Source organism: Cimex lectularius, unplaced genomic scaffold, assembly GCF_000648675.2.
Source record: "Cimex lectularius strain Harlan isolate CLEC.00 unplaced genomic scaffold, Clec_2.1 scaffold231, whole genome shotgun sequence".
Classification (NCBI taxonomy): Eukaryota; Metazoa; Arthropoda; class Insecta; order Hemiptera; family Cimicidae; genus Cimex; species Cimex lectularius.
In genome coordinates, this window is record NW_019392879.1 from 466,270 (window position 1) to 482,531 (window position 16,262).

At 35.5% G+C, this 16,262-nt stretch overlaps 1 protein-coding gene across 1 annotated transcript in view; it reads right to left on the reverse strand.

The window, feature by feature from the left end:
* LOC106673990 (glutamate receptor ionotropic, kainate 2-like) overlaps window positions 1-16,262 on the reverse strand; it is a 282,478-nt gene that overhangs the window by 243,756 nt on the left and 22,460 nt on the right. The window contains exon 2 of the mRNA XM_024229005.1: window positions 13,795-13,899. Coding sequence (XP_024084773.1) covers window positions 13,795-13,867 — 73 coding nt within the window. The 5' untranslated portion in view covers window positions 13,868-13,899. The remainder of the gene's footprint in view (window positions 1-13,794; window positions 13,900-16,262) is intronic.

Below are 16,262 nucleotides of genomic sequence, written 5' to 3' on the forward strand. Positions count from 1 at the left end.
AAACATTTGCTTCTGTTCCTTTTGAAAAAAATATGAAATATTTCTTAGCGTTGTTTTTATATCGTCGAGAAAACCCCCGCTGACAAATTACAGCGCTGATTAACAAGGAAGGGCGTGCAGATGAAAAAATTAGAAGCTTATAAACGATCAGCATTTTTCGGCGAGTCGTGGACGAAAAAAGGCCGGTCCAAACCGAATTATGTCTGCAATTAACAAGAGATGGGGGTTGTTAATGAACAAAGAAAACTCGAGCGTTTCCGTTAACTCGTCCTCCTTTACCCAGCTAACAACACAATCTGTCTTTATTTTTTTTAAACAGCTTATCTTTCCCTTTTGGGCAATTACTTTGTAAAGAAAATTTAGTGGCGAGCTAATAAAAGTCACTGCTTTGAAATTCATCTGAAAAGGTTAAAACATAAATAAAACGTTAGAAATAAAACTTTTCAGAAACAGGGTTATTTTATCATATACAGGGTGTTACACGGATAAATGACTATACTGCCATGCTGTATTCACTAAATAAAACGTATCGTTGAGTATGGTATCGGTCTTCAATGATAAATAATAAAGCTAGGAGATCAGAGATGAAAGTAAGAAATCCAACTTGTTTTCTGGTGTCGAGTTTTCGCTTGTGTTTGACGCCTTCCTCAGAACTTTAAAAACCATTTAAAACAAATATGTATATATATCAAGCCCGGACATTGGCCCTATGCAAGGGACCAGATTCATCTTGTAATTGGCAAAAACCTATAAATGCAACCACTTTTAACATATAAATAAGTTTTTTTCAACTAATTAATCTTTATTTAAGGTTTTAGTTGAGATAAAACATTTAGTGTCACGAGCGGGATTCGAACTCACGACCTTCGGCTCAATACGCCGCTGTTGTACCACTAAAGCTATCGTGACTTCGATCCACTCGGACACTAACTTCCCACCTCAACCCCACCTTTTGAATTTTCCCACCTTTTTGCCGTTTTTCAAATGTCGTGTAATCTATTCGATTCTCGGAGACAAATGAAAAAGGAGGGAAAATTCAAAAGGTGGGGATGAAATGAGAAGTTGGAGTCCGAGTGGATCGAAGTCACGACAGCTCAAGTGGTAGAGCAGCGGCGTATTGAGCGAAGATAGTGGGTTCGAATCCCACTTGTGCTACCGACTATTTTATCTCAACCAATACCTTACATAAAGATTAATACCTAAGAAGAAGGAGAAAAATAACTTTATTCTGGGACTGGTGTCCCCTAAGAATAATCTACATGAACTAAATAAAGGAAGTTCCTTCTATGAAGTTAAAAGTAAACAAAAAAAAGATAGAAATCTTGGCACAATGTATACCAATAAGGCAGGACAGAAGAAAAAATTACGAGAATATTAAACAAAAATAACAAAGGTTAACGTGAGGTCTCTGCTTGGAGGGAGAGGAGGTGATTATACAGGTGGGATTTAAAGGAAGAAAAGTAGGAAGCGTGACGAATAGAAAGAGGAAGGGAGTTCCAGAGTTTAGGGGCTCGGATCAGAAAGGATCTTTCGAAGGTATGGGTTGTATGTTGAGGAAGGATAAGATCGATTGTGGATGAGCCGGTCTTACGAGTGAGATGTGAGGAGTTGAATTGGAGGGATTGGAAAACGTAAGGAGGACGACGAGTGTGGATGGACTGGAAAAGAAAGCAACCTAGGAAATACTGTGCACGGAAGGAGGGGAATCGCCAGGAAAGTTGGGAATACAACCTCGACACCCGGGATCCCCGTGGGGTGCCGTACACAAATCTTACGCAACAATTCATAATAAGCTTCAATCGCGCGTTCACCCCCTCCGAGAGACCACCTTATGCCACACAGCTATAATCGAAGAAGGGAAGATCAAGGAGTTTGCGGGTGGAGAAAGGTAAGAAAAGCCAGGACCGACGAAACAGGCTGAGGGAGGCAATGGAATCGCGGGAAATTTGGTAAATGTGAGAATGCCAGGAAAGGTTTTGATCAAAGACTACTCCTAGGTTATTTAGCATGAGAGGTGGGATGCTGGGAAGGGAATTGAGGAGTTGCCTGGACCCGATAATTAGGGCGGTGGATTTGGACGGATTGAGGACTAGGGAATTTTTATGGGCCCATTCGTTGATGGAGTTTAGGTCTTTTTGGATCTTGAGAGTGACTAAGTGAAGATCGGAAGGGTGGAAGGATATGTATATTTGGGGGTCATCGGCATATAGGTGATAGTTACCTGTATGGAGTCAGGCAGATCATTGATATAAATGGAAAAAAGGATGCGAGAGATGCTAGAGACTTGGGGCACCCCAGATTTTAGAGGAGGTAAGGCCATTGGGAAGGGAGACAGCTTGGTGGCTTTTGGTAAGGTAAGAGTGGAACCAACGGATGGTGCTGGCGGAGAAGGAAAAAGATACGAGTTTAGAGAGGAGAGAAGAGTGAGGGAGAGAATCGAAGGTTTTAGAAAAATCAGGAAGGACAAGTATAATAACTTTCCGTTGGTCCATTGCTAAGTGGAGGTCACTGGTAATTTTAATTAGTGCTGATTGGTTGGAATAACCTTGGCAGAAGTCAGATTGGAGGGGGTTGAGAAAATGGGACTGTACAAGGTGCCTGCAGACTTGTGCTTGGACTAATCTTTCTAGGGGCTTGGACAGGTTTGATAGGATGGAGATAGGACGGTAGTCTGTAGGGGAGGATGGGTTGGGGGTTTTATTGACAGGGTGGACAAGAGCTTTTTGCCAGGCTGTCGGAAAAACAGAGTTTTGGAGTGAGTAGTTATAAATGTGAAGTAGAACTATACTACTATACTAGAACTACTATACTTATAAGGTTGACAATGAAAGAAGACAGCCATAATTAATTGAAAATCATTTATATTCGGACCACGAAACCTAATAAAAGTATTAATAAGTATATGAAACGGAATTTTTGTGATGTTTTCCAAATCCTTCTACCATCTTGACAATTCCACCCAACTGATGTCTTTCCATTTTCTCAATAAATGAAAATTTCGCCCTTAATTGGTCTCATTGTTTTTATCAATAAATATTGGTTTATGCTGTGTTTTAAATTTGGTATATCAATTAGACGTAAACACCATTAATCCTTTATCCAAAACAAGGATTAAGTATTTTTCAATGTTTACTTTTTACGGAATTTAAAATGTTTCTTCGGTCTCATTTGAATTCTGAAGCAATAAACTGTTTATTTTTCATTTTTGTTTTCTTATTTTCAATGTTAAAAATGCCACTTAGTACTGACCAGTGTTGGGAAAAATTTAGTCATGTTTAATGATTAATTATTGATCACTCAGACCGTTAGTCATGATTGATAGAAAGTGACTAATTTAATCATTAGTCGCCATATGTGATTGATGGCTAAATTAGTCATGACTAGTAATTAAATACGAGGCATGACTAATTTAGTCGCCATATGTGATTGATGGCTAAATTAGTCATGACTAGTAATTAAATACAAGGCATGACTAATTTAGTCACAATATAGTTAGTCATGACTAAATTTCGATACATCATGTTCAAATGGGTGCTCAAAAAATGAAAAATACACTTCATCCCTTTAAAAAAATTTCTAACAGAAATTTATTTCATCAAAACGAAAATCCTTCAACACCTTATTTAACAAAAATCAATCTTCCAATTATAAGTAAAACCTGTCGTTATGAAAATCCAATAAATAATAATAAAATAAAATAAAAAAGCCTAGAACAAGCTACGCTTTGAAAAGTAAATATGTTTACATAACCGATCAATGGAAAAAATATTTTTTGAATTAAAATTTATTCCACTTAAAAGGAGAGATTTCTACATTATTTGGAAAATACACCATCTAAGGGTCTTGATTGTAATAAAATAGACATGTAGAATAATTATGTAACTTTGGTTTTCGTTTATGATAACAATTTTTGAAGGTTGGCCTTGAGCACGACTCTCATCTCAAAATTTTTATCCGGAGTCGAGAGTGGTATTTTGGTAAGTTGGTCATTACTCAATTCACTCAAGCCAGAGTTGGGCAAAATCAAACTAATTCAATCATGATTAATATGATGAGATGAATTAATATGAGCCATACCTCATGATTGAATTAATTATGATTAAATCATACAATGATTAATTTACTCATGACTAATTCAACCATGATTAAACTTCAATCAAAATTCTTAATCATGATTGAATTAGTTCGATTTTGCCCAACTCTGGTACTGACTATGTTGTGCGTTGTGTGGCATTTATGGACGTTCCATCAAGTATGCGGCTATTGCCATCGGACATCCTTAAGGCGAGACTCCGTTAGACGTTTTCGAAAAACTGGGTCCTATCATAGAAGGTTCGGTTCTTGACGCCCTAGGATAACAGAACCTCAGGATGACCGTTTTCTTTTCACTTTGAGAATTTTGCGAAACCGGCACCTCACTGTTGTTCAAGCGATTCTTCATCTCCAAGCAGTTTGTGGTGTCCAAATTTCTGAAAGCACTGGTCTGAGAAGATGTAGTCATTATGGTCTGATGCTTTAAGCTCCGTAACAGAAGCAGAATTGACCAAAACACACTGAGTTGCACGGCTCGCATTTGCTGGATTGCTCAGCCTTTGGTCATTGGACGATTGGTCTGCTGTAATTTTTACAGATGATTGTAGATTTCCTCTACGATTTCCAGATGGGATTGAAAGAGAATGGAGAAGGCGAAATGAAATGTAATTTTTTCCAGATTTTCTCTAGAGCAAATCTTTTCATTGTAGGACAGTGATGATTCGGGCGCGAATGTCAATGGAGTGTCGCACAGAGTTGGTGGTTCTTCGAGTAGGGTCTTTGACGGCCACTCGCCATGTGGATGAAATTTTAGAACATCATGCGTTTCCTATCCTCGATGAAATCAGCTAGTAGATCTGGCGGTCATGGGTTCGATCCCCACCGTCGCCTCTGGACTTTTTCTGACTCCTAAGGGGACCGTTGGCCGCAATTAAAAGAAACTGACACGGCACTCATCAAAGGAAGGAGCGGGATCAGATCTCAGCGACCCTGAAGTTGGTCCCAACCCACTTCAAAAATTCACGCTTGTGTTGCGAGCCCCCAAAAATGGAGCCAGGGATAAAGTACAATAAGCTGTACAGCTGCAGTGCTCAGGAGGGAATTTCTCCAATTCCTGGTATCCATTGTAAAAAAAAAAAAAGCACGATAATACCCGTCCACATGTCGCTCGCCTAGTCGAAACGTACCGCCAGCAGAATAACATCAGGGTCTTAACCTGGCCAGCCAGTTCTCCAGATTTGAACCCCTTCGAACATTCATGGGATAACCTCAAAAGAAGAATAAGAGCATGTCCATCACTTCCTGATACACTCCACCACCTTGAAAGGACTCTTCGTGAAGAATGAGCAAACCTCCAGCAAAGAGACATTTTCAAACTGGTAGAAAGTATGACAAGGCTTCTAGAAGCATTAAGGCAAGAGAAAGACATATGCAATATGTTTTCAAATTACATATGTTGTCAAATAAGCCGAAACCTCCCCATCAGAAACGAGTTTTTTTACCGTCATGGCACCATCTCAGATCTCTTAGTTTAGTGCACCAGAACGAGGTTTATATCTTATCTCTTGAGTTCAGGTGGCACGGAATAACGTATTATTTAGTGAATCCACCATGGAAGTATTGACATTTAACCCTGTAATACCCTGTATACATGCTTGGATGTGAAGATATATAAATTCCTTATTCCACATTAAAACATAACAGAAATTTTGTTGTTTTGTTTTTGAACCAACTCGCGAGAAAGCTGAAACAAGAACTGGCCAAGCTTAGGGCTGAAATGTACAAACAATATACTACTTCGCTTTCCAAAACAGACAGGTCTTTGTGGTACTGTACCTGTAAAATCCTGCGATATAAGGACCACACGCCTCCTATACGTAGTAACAACGCTTGGGCAAAATCCAATTCCGACATTGCTAAATTGTTTTCAGAGCATCTTTCAACAATTTTTACTGCACACCATGACATACTTGATCATGACCATCAGCTAAACATTGAACACGACTTGAATGTCCCCTTGCAACTCTCTTATCCTCCTAAAGCATTTACTCCATCAGACATACGACACACTATTAAACAACTATCTTCACGAAAAGCTCCAGGTTATGATCTAATTACAAAACAAATATTACAAATTCACTACTTCACGAAAAGCTCCAGGTTATGATCTAATTACAAAACAAATATTACAAATTCACTAATTTCGTGGTCCGCTTGACCAATTAAACATTACAATTAATTAAGGATTTTAGTTGAGATAAAAAGTCAATGTCACGAGAGGGATTCGTACCCGCGACCTTCGGCTAGATACGCCGCTGCTCTACCACCTGAGCTATCGTGACCTCAATCCACTCGGACATCAACTCCCCATCTCAACCCCACCTTATGAGTTTTCCCTCCTTTCGCCATTTTCCAAATGTCGTGTCATCGGTTTGGATTCTCGACGACAATTGAAATGGCGACGGAGAGCTTTAGTGAAGTGTACTTCAGTTAATTAATTAAATTCACTAATTTCGTGGTCCGCTTGACCAATTAAACATTACAATTAATTAAGGATTTTAGTTGAGATGATCGAGGTCACGATAGCTCAGGTGGTAGAGCAACGGCGTATCTAGCCGAAGGTCGTGGGTTCGAATCCCTCTCGTGCCATTGAATTTTTTCATCTCAACTAAAATCCTTAATTAATTGAAATATTACAAAATTTGCCCCACAGAGGCTTACTATACTTAACATACCTATACAACGCTGTACTCAAGACCACATATTTTCCATTGCAATGGAAGTTCTCTATAATTAAAATGATTCATAAGCCAAATAAACCTTCTGATCTTCCAAATTCCTATTGACCCATTAGTCTCCTTTCTATCCTTGCCAAAATACTAGAAAAACTACTTCTCCGACGATTACTGCCAATAATTGAAAATTCTAATATTATTCCAGATCATCAGTTTGGGTTCCGCACATTTCACTCGACAACTCAAAAATTACATCGTGTTGCTGACAATATAGCCTTTTCCCTCGAACAAAAACAGCATTGCATGGGTGTCTTTCTTGATTTAGAACAGGCCTTCGATCAAGTCTGGCACTCGGGCTTTCTTTGGAAACTGAGGAACATCCTCCCTCATACGTACTATCTTATACTGAGATCTTATCTGACGGATCGATTTTGTCGAGTCCGTCAGGGAACTGTATTCTCACCTTATATACGCATAAGGGCGGGGGTTCCTCAGGGAAGCATACTTAGCCCTTTTCTATTTTCCATATACACTGCAGATATTCCTACACACGTTAACATTCGCTGATGATACAGCGATTCTTACACGCAATTCGGACCCCTCAATTAACACTCATCACTTACAACACTTGAATGAATTAACACTATGGTTCACAAAGTGGAGAATAAATGTAAACCGAGGGGACCGCGGTAGCTGAGTGGTTAGCATGAGAGACTCTCACGCCGCGGTCGTGGGTTCGATTCCCACCGTCGCCTCTGGCCCTTTTTTCCCTATAACCCCCAATTTGAACAACATATATAAGAGATTCGTCATGGCTAATATACAAATATCATAAGGCCAATTAAAAAAAAAAAAAAATGTAAACCGAACAAAATGCACACAGATCAATTTTACCTTACGTAAAAATGTCTGTCCGGCGGTGAATATAAATGGAATTCCATTGCCTACCACTGACCTTGTGCGTTATCTTGGACTTTTCATGGAGAAACGACTGACTTGGAATCCCCATACGAGACTGAAAAGACAGCAAACAAACCGACGTTATAAATTGTTAAAAAGACTACTCGACTCACGATCAAAATTAGACCTTGAAAATAAACTTTTAATTTACAAGACAATGATTAGACCTCTCTGGGCATACGGTTGTGAAGTGTGGGGCTCAACCAAGGATTCCAATTCCCAGAGTCTCCAATCAATCCAATCTTAAATTGTACGTCGAATTACACATTACAAATTAAATTATAAATGCTCCTTTTTACGTTTCAAATTACACTATCCACAAAGACCTACACATCCCGTTTGTACATGAACTCATCAAAACCCCATATAAAAAATTTCATCAATCACTGAACACACACAGTAATCTATTCGTACGAAATTTATCACTTCCAACCCTACCTGAAAATCCTCCAAGACGATTGAAACGAAAGTGGCCCCGAGACGTTCTCATTGTGTGAAGACTGAACAAGATATCAGTTTGAAGGAGTGTTACCACTGGGCAACTTCTCCTACAAGAGCTTCAAATTATAATTCAACATATACGAACATATTTACTTAATACATCACTTGTAGTTGTAAATACCAAATAAATGTAATAAAAAAACATATAAAAAAATTGTCAATGTTTGGTTGATTTCGATCATTTTTCATTCAAATAGACACCTCACAATCAATTTCATGTTACAACCTTATCTCGATGAAAAAATATATTTTAAAAAAAACGAAACGTAAGTACATATAAAAAAAAATCGTTGTTGAGGAAATGGGCTATTTGCCTTTTCCGAATATCCTAACCCTCTTGAAGCAAGTTTAAAGGTAAAGGTATAAAAAAGTTATAAAGTGGCATTACACTGTCGTTACCGGAGAGGCCCTTCGCGCTGCATAATGCTGACTCCTGCAGTTCGATTCCGAACCGAGTTTCCGATGGTTTTATTATGGAAAATTGATCCAGAGCTTTCGAGTCAAAACCAGCTCCATGCTGACATATCGAAGCCCATTTGAACAGAATTACATAAAAATGCCGAGGACGGCGTCTTCTAACTTCTCCGATTTCGACAACGCCTTCCAAAAGTTCCGGATTTTTTTTAATGATTCAAAACCTAATTTAATATTTCATCCGGTACCAATTTAAATTCAATTAGTAAACACCATCAGATTTCAGTAAAAATGTTGCTCCGGCGAAAAAACAAAACCACGTTGGGTGGAGTAATATCTCGCTGAACCACAGCATCAAAAAGTTTTAACGAATGGATTATTTTTAACAATTAAAACTTTATCTTGTTAAGTGCGTTATTTTGATATTCACACGCTCCCTTACTGCCAAAATGATTTAATTATTGTTGGAACTTGTGTTAAATTTAACAGATTTTTTAAAATACATTCTAATGATTGGTAAAAGATAGCTGACACGGGTAAATAATGTTATTAGACGTTAATAAACAATTTTTCTAAATAAATATGCAAATTGAAAAACTGATAAAATGTACATACATAACTAAATATATGGTTATTAACAGACAGAGAATAGTAGACATAAATATAAAATATAAAAAATCAAACGAATAGATAATGGTAAAAAGCGAGAAAAATAGAGACAGGAAGAGAAAACGAAAGAGTGATAATATTGATACTAAAGTACTCTTGCGGTATTGCATTCTTTTTTTAAATAAACAATTTATGGAAGATGTTCATTTCACGCGGAGAAAATATATAATAAAAACTTTATCATCTATTTTACAAAGATATTTGTTTATTTTGAGAAAAATTATAGAAACTAAAGTTTTTCTGCCCGTGGCTCGACTGGATGAGGTTTTTTTTAGTTCCTGTAATAACAAAATTGTACAATCGATATGATTATTATTTATTTGACATCCAACCCCCTTTAAGTCTGTTTGTACAACGTTAACCCGCCCCATCCTCGAGGTTTCTGTTAGAAGGGAAAAGAGGGCAAACAAAAAGCGTCCTTCCATTTTTCAAGAGGCCCGTTCCTATCAAGGGAGAGAGCTCAGCCGCTGGAATAAGCTTGAGGGAAATGACATTGCCAAGTTATCCCTCGGAATAAAAGGCCGAGAGATAATGGGTTTTCTTTCTGTCAAACCGAACATGTCCAATTCAAAGTGCTGCCGACGAACAATGAGCCCGACGGACCGTAACACGTACTCCACCGACTTGCCGCTCATCGGGAAATGTTATCTCCTTGTCGCCCCTGATAAAGTAATATCTCTACAAAATATCTTACTAATTCAGCAGTGGACTAAGTACCCTATTTTCTTCCATTACAACAAAACCACAACAATCAAGAAAATTGTACAAATTTGTCTTTCAAAAATTACGTTTTGGGTCCAAAATTTAGAAGAACAATAATACTTATAAGTCCATTAGATTTCGTGGTCGGATTGACCAAATAACATCTTTCAATTAATTAATCTTTATGTAAGGTATTAGTTGAGGTAAAAAGTCAGTGTCTTTAAATTTATAAAAATTTATAAAAAAAAGGAGGGAAATTTCAAAAGATGGGGATGAAATGGGAAGGTAGGATCCGAGTGGATTGATGTCAAGGATAGCTCAAGTGGTAGAGCAGCTTATTTAACCGAAGGTTGTGGGTTTGAATCCTGAATACTGACTTTTTTATCTCAACCAAAGCCTTAATTAATTGAAAATCATTTATTGGTCAATCTTGACCACGAAACCTAATAGATGTATTAATAAATATATTAAATGGAATTTTTGCGATCTTTTCCAATTCTTTCTGTCAGATTGATAATTTATATACAGTGAAAGATGAAAAATTCCACCCAATTGATGTTTTTCCATGTTCTCGAAAAAAGAAAATTCCGCCCTTAGTTTGTCTCGTTGTTTTTATCAATAAATATTTGTTTTTGGTGTTTCAAATTGGGAATATTAATTAGAGGTAACACACTTAATCCTTAAAATCACAATAATAAAGAAAATTGTACAAATTTGTTTTTTAAAAATTAATTTTTGGGTGCTAAATTAAAGAAAACTTAGATAACAATAATACTTATAAGTTCATTAGATTTCGTGGTCCGATTGACAAAATAATATCATTCAATTAATTAATCTTTATGTAAGGTACTGGTTGAGATAAAAAAATCAGTGTCTTTAAATTTATAAAAATTTACAAAAATAGGAGGGAAATTTCGAAAGGTGGGGATGAAATGGGAAGTTAGTGTCCGAGTGGAACGAAGCCAACGATAGCTCAAGTGGTAGAGCAGCAGCGTATTTAGCCGGAGGTCGTGAGTTCGAATCCTGAATACTGACTTTTTTATCTCAACCAAAGCCCTAATTAATTGAAAATCATTTATTTGGTCAATCGGACCAAAACCTAATAGATGTATTAATAAGTATATTAAACGGAATTTTTGTGATCTGTTCCAAATTTTTCTACAATCTTGACAATTTATATACACTGAAAAATTCCACCCAATTGATGTTTTTCCATTTTCTCGATAAAAGAAAATTCCTTAATTTGTCTCGTTGTTTTTATCAACAAATATTTGTTTTTGGTGTTTTAAATTGGGAATATTAATTAGAGGTAACACACTTAATCCTTAAAATAACAATATTAGAGAAAATTGTACAAATTTGTTTTTTAAAAATTAATTTTTGGGTACTAAATTAAAGAAAACGTAGAAAACAATAATACTTATAAGTTCATTAGATTTCGTGTTCCGAAATTTCCCTCCTTTTTCATTTATCTCCGAAAATCAAATATATTACATGACATTTGAAGAATGGCATAAAGGAGGGAAAATTTAAAAGGTGGGGTTGAGATGGAAAGTTAGTGTCCGAGGGGATCGAGGTGATAGCTCAAGTGGTAGAGCAGTGGCGTATTGAGCCGAAGGTTGTGGGTTCGAATTCCGCTCGTGACACTGACTTTTTTTTCTCAACCAATACCTTATATAAAGATTAATACTTATAAGGTTTACAATCAACGAAGACAGAAAGATATAGAGTAATTTTAATTATTAATTATGTTTTATTATTTAGGTTTTTGGAAAGTGAATGATGGAACAAAATATAAGAAGTTAGTGATTCTGTTGATTATGCTTATCAGACATTTTAGGATTGCACAAGTTATATTGATAACTCCCTTATTTTTAGTAAAATTAAACAAAAATTGGTTAAAATGAAGAGATGGATCACGAGAGCTATTCTGATCTCGGCGAGAAATAGGGATAAAATTTACATGTAAGCAAGAAAGAACACTTCATTATCAGTTAAATTTAAAAAATAAAGAGATCTTTTGACTAAAGTGATAAAAAACGCTTAATATAACCATTTTCAAAAAATGGTTGCCGATTCTGAACAAGATCCTAAAACGTTTTGGGAGTTGATTAGATCAGCAACTAATGACAAACCTACGAAAGTAATTTTAAGCAAATTATTTTCTGATTCTGATTGCAGATAACTTTATAATCGCAAGTGAATTTAATAAATTTATTCATGTGTTCGTAAGAATATTAAACAGGAAATGCAAAATAGTGCATTTGAAATCTGAGGGTTTCACTATTATTGGTATTTCTTTCAATAAATAAAAGTTTTTATATAAGGTTTTGGTTCAAATGAAAACGTTAGTGTCACGAGCGGGATTCGAACCCACGACCTTCGGCTCAATACGCCCCTACTCTACCATTTGAGCTATCGTGGCTTCGATTCACTCGGTCACTAATTTCCCATCTCAACCCTACCTTTTGAATTTTCCTTCCTTTTTGCCATTTTTCAAATGTCGTGTAATCTATTTGATTCTCGGCGACAAATGAAACTGCGACGGAGAGCTTTAGTGAAGCTTAAACTTTTTTTATTTTTATTTCATTTAAACTTATTAAATTCACTAGTTTCGTGGTCCGCTTGAACAATTAATATCTTTAAATTAATTAAGGTTTTTAGTTGAGATAAAAAAGTCAGTGTCACGAGCGGGATTCGAACCCAAGACTCGGCTCAATACGCCGCTACTCTACCGCTTGAGCTATCGCGACTTCGATTCACTCGAACACCTGTCCAGTCTGATACGAGCTTTGCTTTTTGATAGAATCATGGATGTATCAAAATATTATTTTTTGTTGTAAAAATATATAATGTACATTATTGCAAATAAATATTTAATAATATTAAAGTTCATAAAGTTAAACTGCGTTCTGTAATAAATGATTGCTTACTAAAAAAACATAGTTAAATAAGACGTTCGTTGTTAACGTTCCAGCTTGTTTTACTTGTAATACACATAATTTACAAGTAAACTACACAAGGGGATTTACAAGTTTACACCAAGTTATGTTTATAGTTCAAAAGAGACGCTTAGTGAGGCGCTTTCGCTACTTAAATGTGCGATTATTAAATTAACTCATGGCACGATTATGAAGATTTACTAACAGGTATTTTCCTGTTGGTTGTGACTATTTGTTAAGAAATAATAATAATAACAAACTGCGTTTTTTTTTATTGTTATCCATGGGTATAAAAATTTACAGTGTCTTTTTTAAATGGCCGGCTGAATTTCTTTTGATCCAATAACGCTATCAAAAAACGAATTATACGTGTTTATTTCATTTTAGTCTAGTTTCAAATTTTACCTTTTGGTGGAGGTAAATGGAGAAAAATTATACAGTATAGCCTAGGCCCAGTTCAATTTAGAAATTTGAAATACGACCTTATACATCCTGTTATATCATATTAATGGATTTATTACGCTAAAAACAATGGCCCAATTGGATTTTAAATTGGGCACAAAATGAAAATGTTATGACAAAAAGATTGAAAAAAAACCTGTCATTTGGTTTGTAGGCAATACTCATATTAAAAGAGGTGAGCAAAGAGGCCCTAGGAAAGCACTTAGGCTCTTAGGAAAAATTTCTCTTTCCAAGCTATGGTTAAAATTTATAGGTGTTTAAAATAAACCTATATGTCGCAGCGGAGAAGGAATTTTTAAATCCTTATTCAACCTTCGAAAAAATTCAAAAATACGATTTTATTGGTTTTATTACTATTACAATATGGCATTACTCACCTATTTTGATGACTGGCGGAAGGGCCTGGGACGTGGCTAAGAATATGAGCCAGACCAGAGTCACAAGACTCATGGTGACTTCATGATCACCTTCCCCTACCTCCTCTGCAATAAAAAAATTGAAATTTAGAATATATATATAATAGCATTAAATATAGAGTATACAACTAAAATGAATGTTCAAAAATACCTAATAAAATAATTAAACGTTATTTTTACACTCATGATAACTGACCTTGAGAAAATATGTACATTTGTTTAAAGGTCATAAGAAGGACCAAAATTTCTCTAAGTAATTAAAGTTTTTAGTTGACATAAAAAGTCAGTGTCACAAGCAGGATTCGAACCCACGATCTTCGGCTAAATACGCCGCTGCCTGAAAAATGGCAAAAAGTAGGGAAAGTTCAAAAGGTGGGGTTGAGATGGGAAGCCAAAGATCGTGGGTTCGAATCCGCTCGTGACACTGACTTTTTATCTCAACTAAAAACCTTAATTAATTTATATTGAATGTTGTATTTTTTTATTTTAAAACACAAAAGAAACGATGATTTTTATAGTTATTATTTATGATATTTTCCTTTATTGGTGATTTTTTTATGGAGGGGTTGTATTCGGACAAGTCAATGTTCACTGAACAGCAGATCGTTGAGCTAAGAAAGTTTTTAATTAGATATAAAACTCCTAATAAAGTAATAAATATACATGAAAATGACATTTTAAAGGCGAAACGTTATGACAAAAAATGCCTTTTCCAGGAAAAAATCCTTTTAGAAAACGTCGAAAAGGAAAACACCAGAAAGAAAACTGAGGGCTGTACCGTAAAATAACAGGAATGGAAAAAATATATTTTTGTCAAAAGATAAATTTGTTTTAAAGTTAAAATATTTGCTTTAAATTAGTGCAAAAAAGAATTTTTATTGCATACCCATGGCAAAATTTGTATTTTGTCGATTTGTAACATTAAATAAATACTATTTTATATTAATTTATTTTTGTTTCAATTTGGAAAGAAATTTGTTTGAAAATTAAAAAAATTTGATTAAATAAGTGATTTTTTCTGTTTTCGTAAATCAATTTTTGAACTAACTAATTCAGGTTTTTAGTTGAGATAAAAGTCAGTTTCACGAGCGGGATTCGAACCCACGACCTTCGGCTAGATACGCCGCTGCTCTACCACTTGAGCTACCTTGATTTCGATCCTCTCGGACATCTATTCTCCATCTAAATTTTAAGATAAAAAAGTTTTAAAAAACACATTATTCCATCGTGTATGTGATGCAGTATAAACAAATCGCTGATTTCTCCTACCCTCTTTCTGTAAAAATTGAAGAGTGCCGGGAGAAAAACAGTAGTTTTAAAGACGATGACGATTGTTGTTAATTGTTGAGAGAAGACGGTAAAGGCAAAAAAAATCTTTTTAGCCCCCAGAGCGTTGAGCCGGCCAGTTCTTAGATTAATGTTTTCACCACTGGAAAAGAACAAACGGGGGAGTTAATCAAAACTTTCCGCCTCCTCAGATTTTATTGACTCCGTCAATAACACGATTTATGTTATCCCGAGAACTTTTTTCGTCTTTTTATTCGCGTGGAGTTCAGCGTTGGAAAATGGTTAATTTCTTTTCTTTTTTCCCCGATGGCGATACGTCTTGAAAGGATGTCCGACATGGAACAATGGGTCTTTTCAAGCCCTGGAAACCAATCCGGCCGATTAGCAAGCTACGGCTAATTACAGTTTTCCGTAATTATAAAAACGTATTAAATTAGATTTGCACTTCAACATTTATATAATAAATCATAAAAGGAATTTATTTTATAAATGTATTATGCAAGATTTGAAAGCGCCAATTTGAAAAATGCATAAAAACACCTTCATAATTGTTTTTTGAAAAATTTATTTAAAAAATCTGGGGATATTTCTTGTGAGTATTTCAAATAAATTATAATGTAAAACACGGTCAAACACAAAAACTTTATTTCTCTGACAAAATAGTGCATACCTTCAATGTTTGAGTGTAGGTTGCATTTTCAATTTTAAAATTAAAAGTTTTACACATGAGAATTTATTGCTAAAATGCACAATTTCTCATCTGTCCCTAGTTCTTATTGTACATTTATCGCAATATTTTGTAATAAATCAACGTCTGTTTTTCAATTTCTATCTCTATTTTCTAATTTTTTTATCATATGCACTCAGTCTCTCTCTCTCTCTCTCTTTCTCTCCTTCTCCCTCTTTCTTTTTCACCCACTCACTATCTAATCAGCAATCGCTCTTTTCTTAGTTATCTATATAGCTTTTAATATATCATTCTGTTTATTCGTCAGGCATAATGTCTATCTTTTGTCTATTTTCATATTTCTTTCTCTCCCTTAACCACTTGCTCATTCTGTTTCTCTCTCTCACTCTCACTCTCTCTCTCTCTCTCTCTATCTATCTATCTATCTATCTCTCTATCTATCTATCTATTTCAC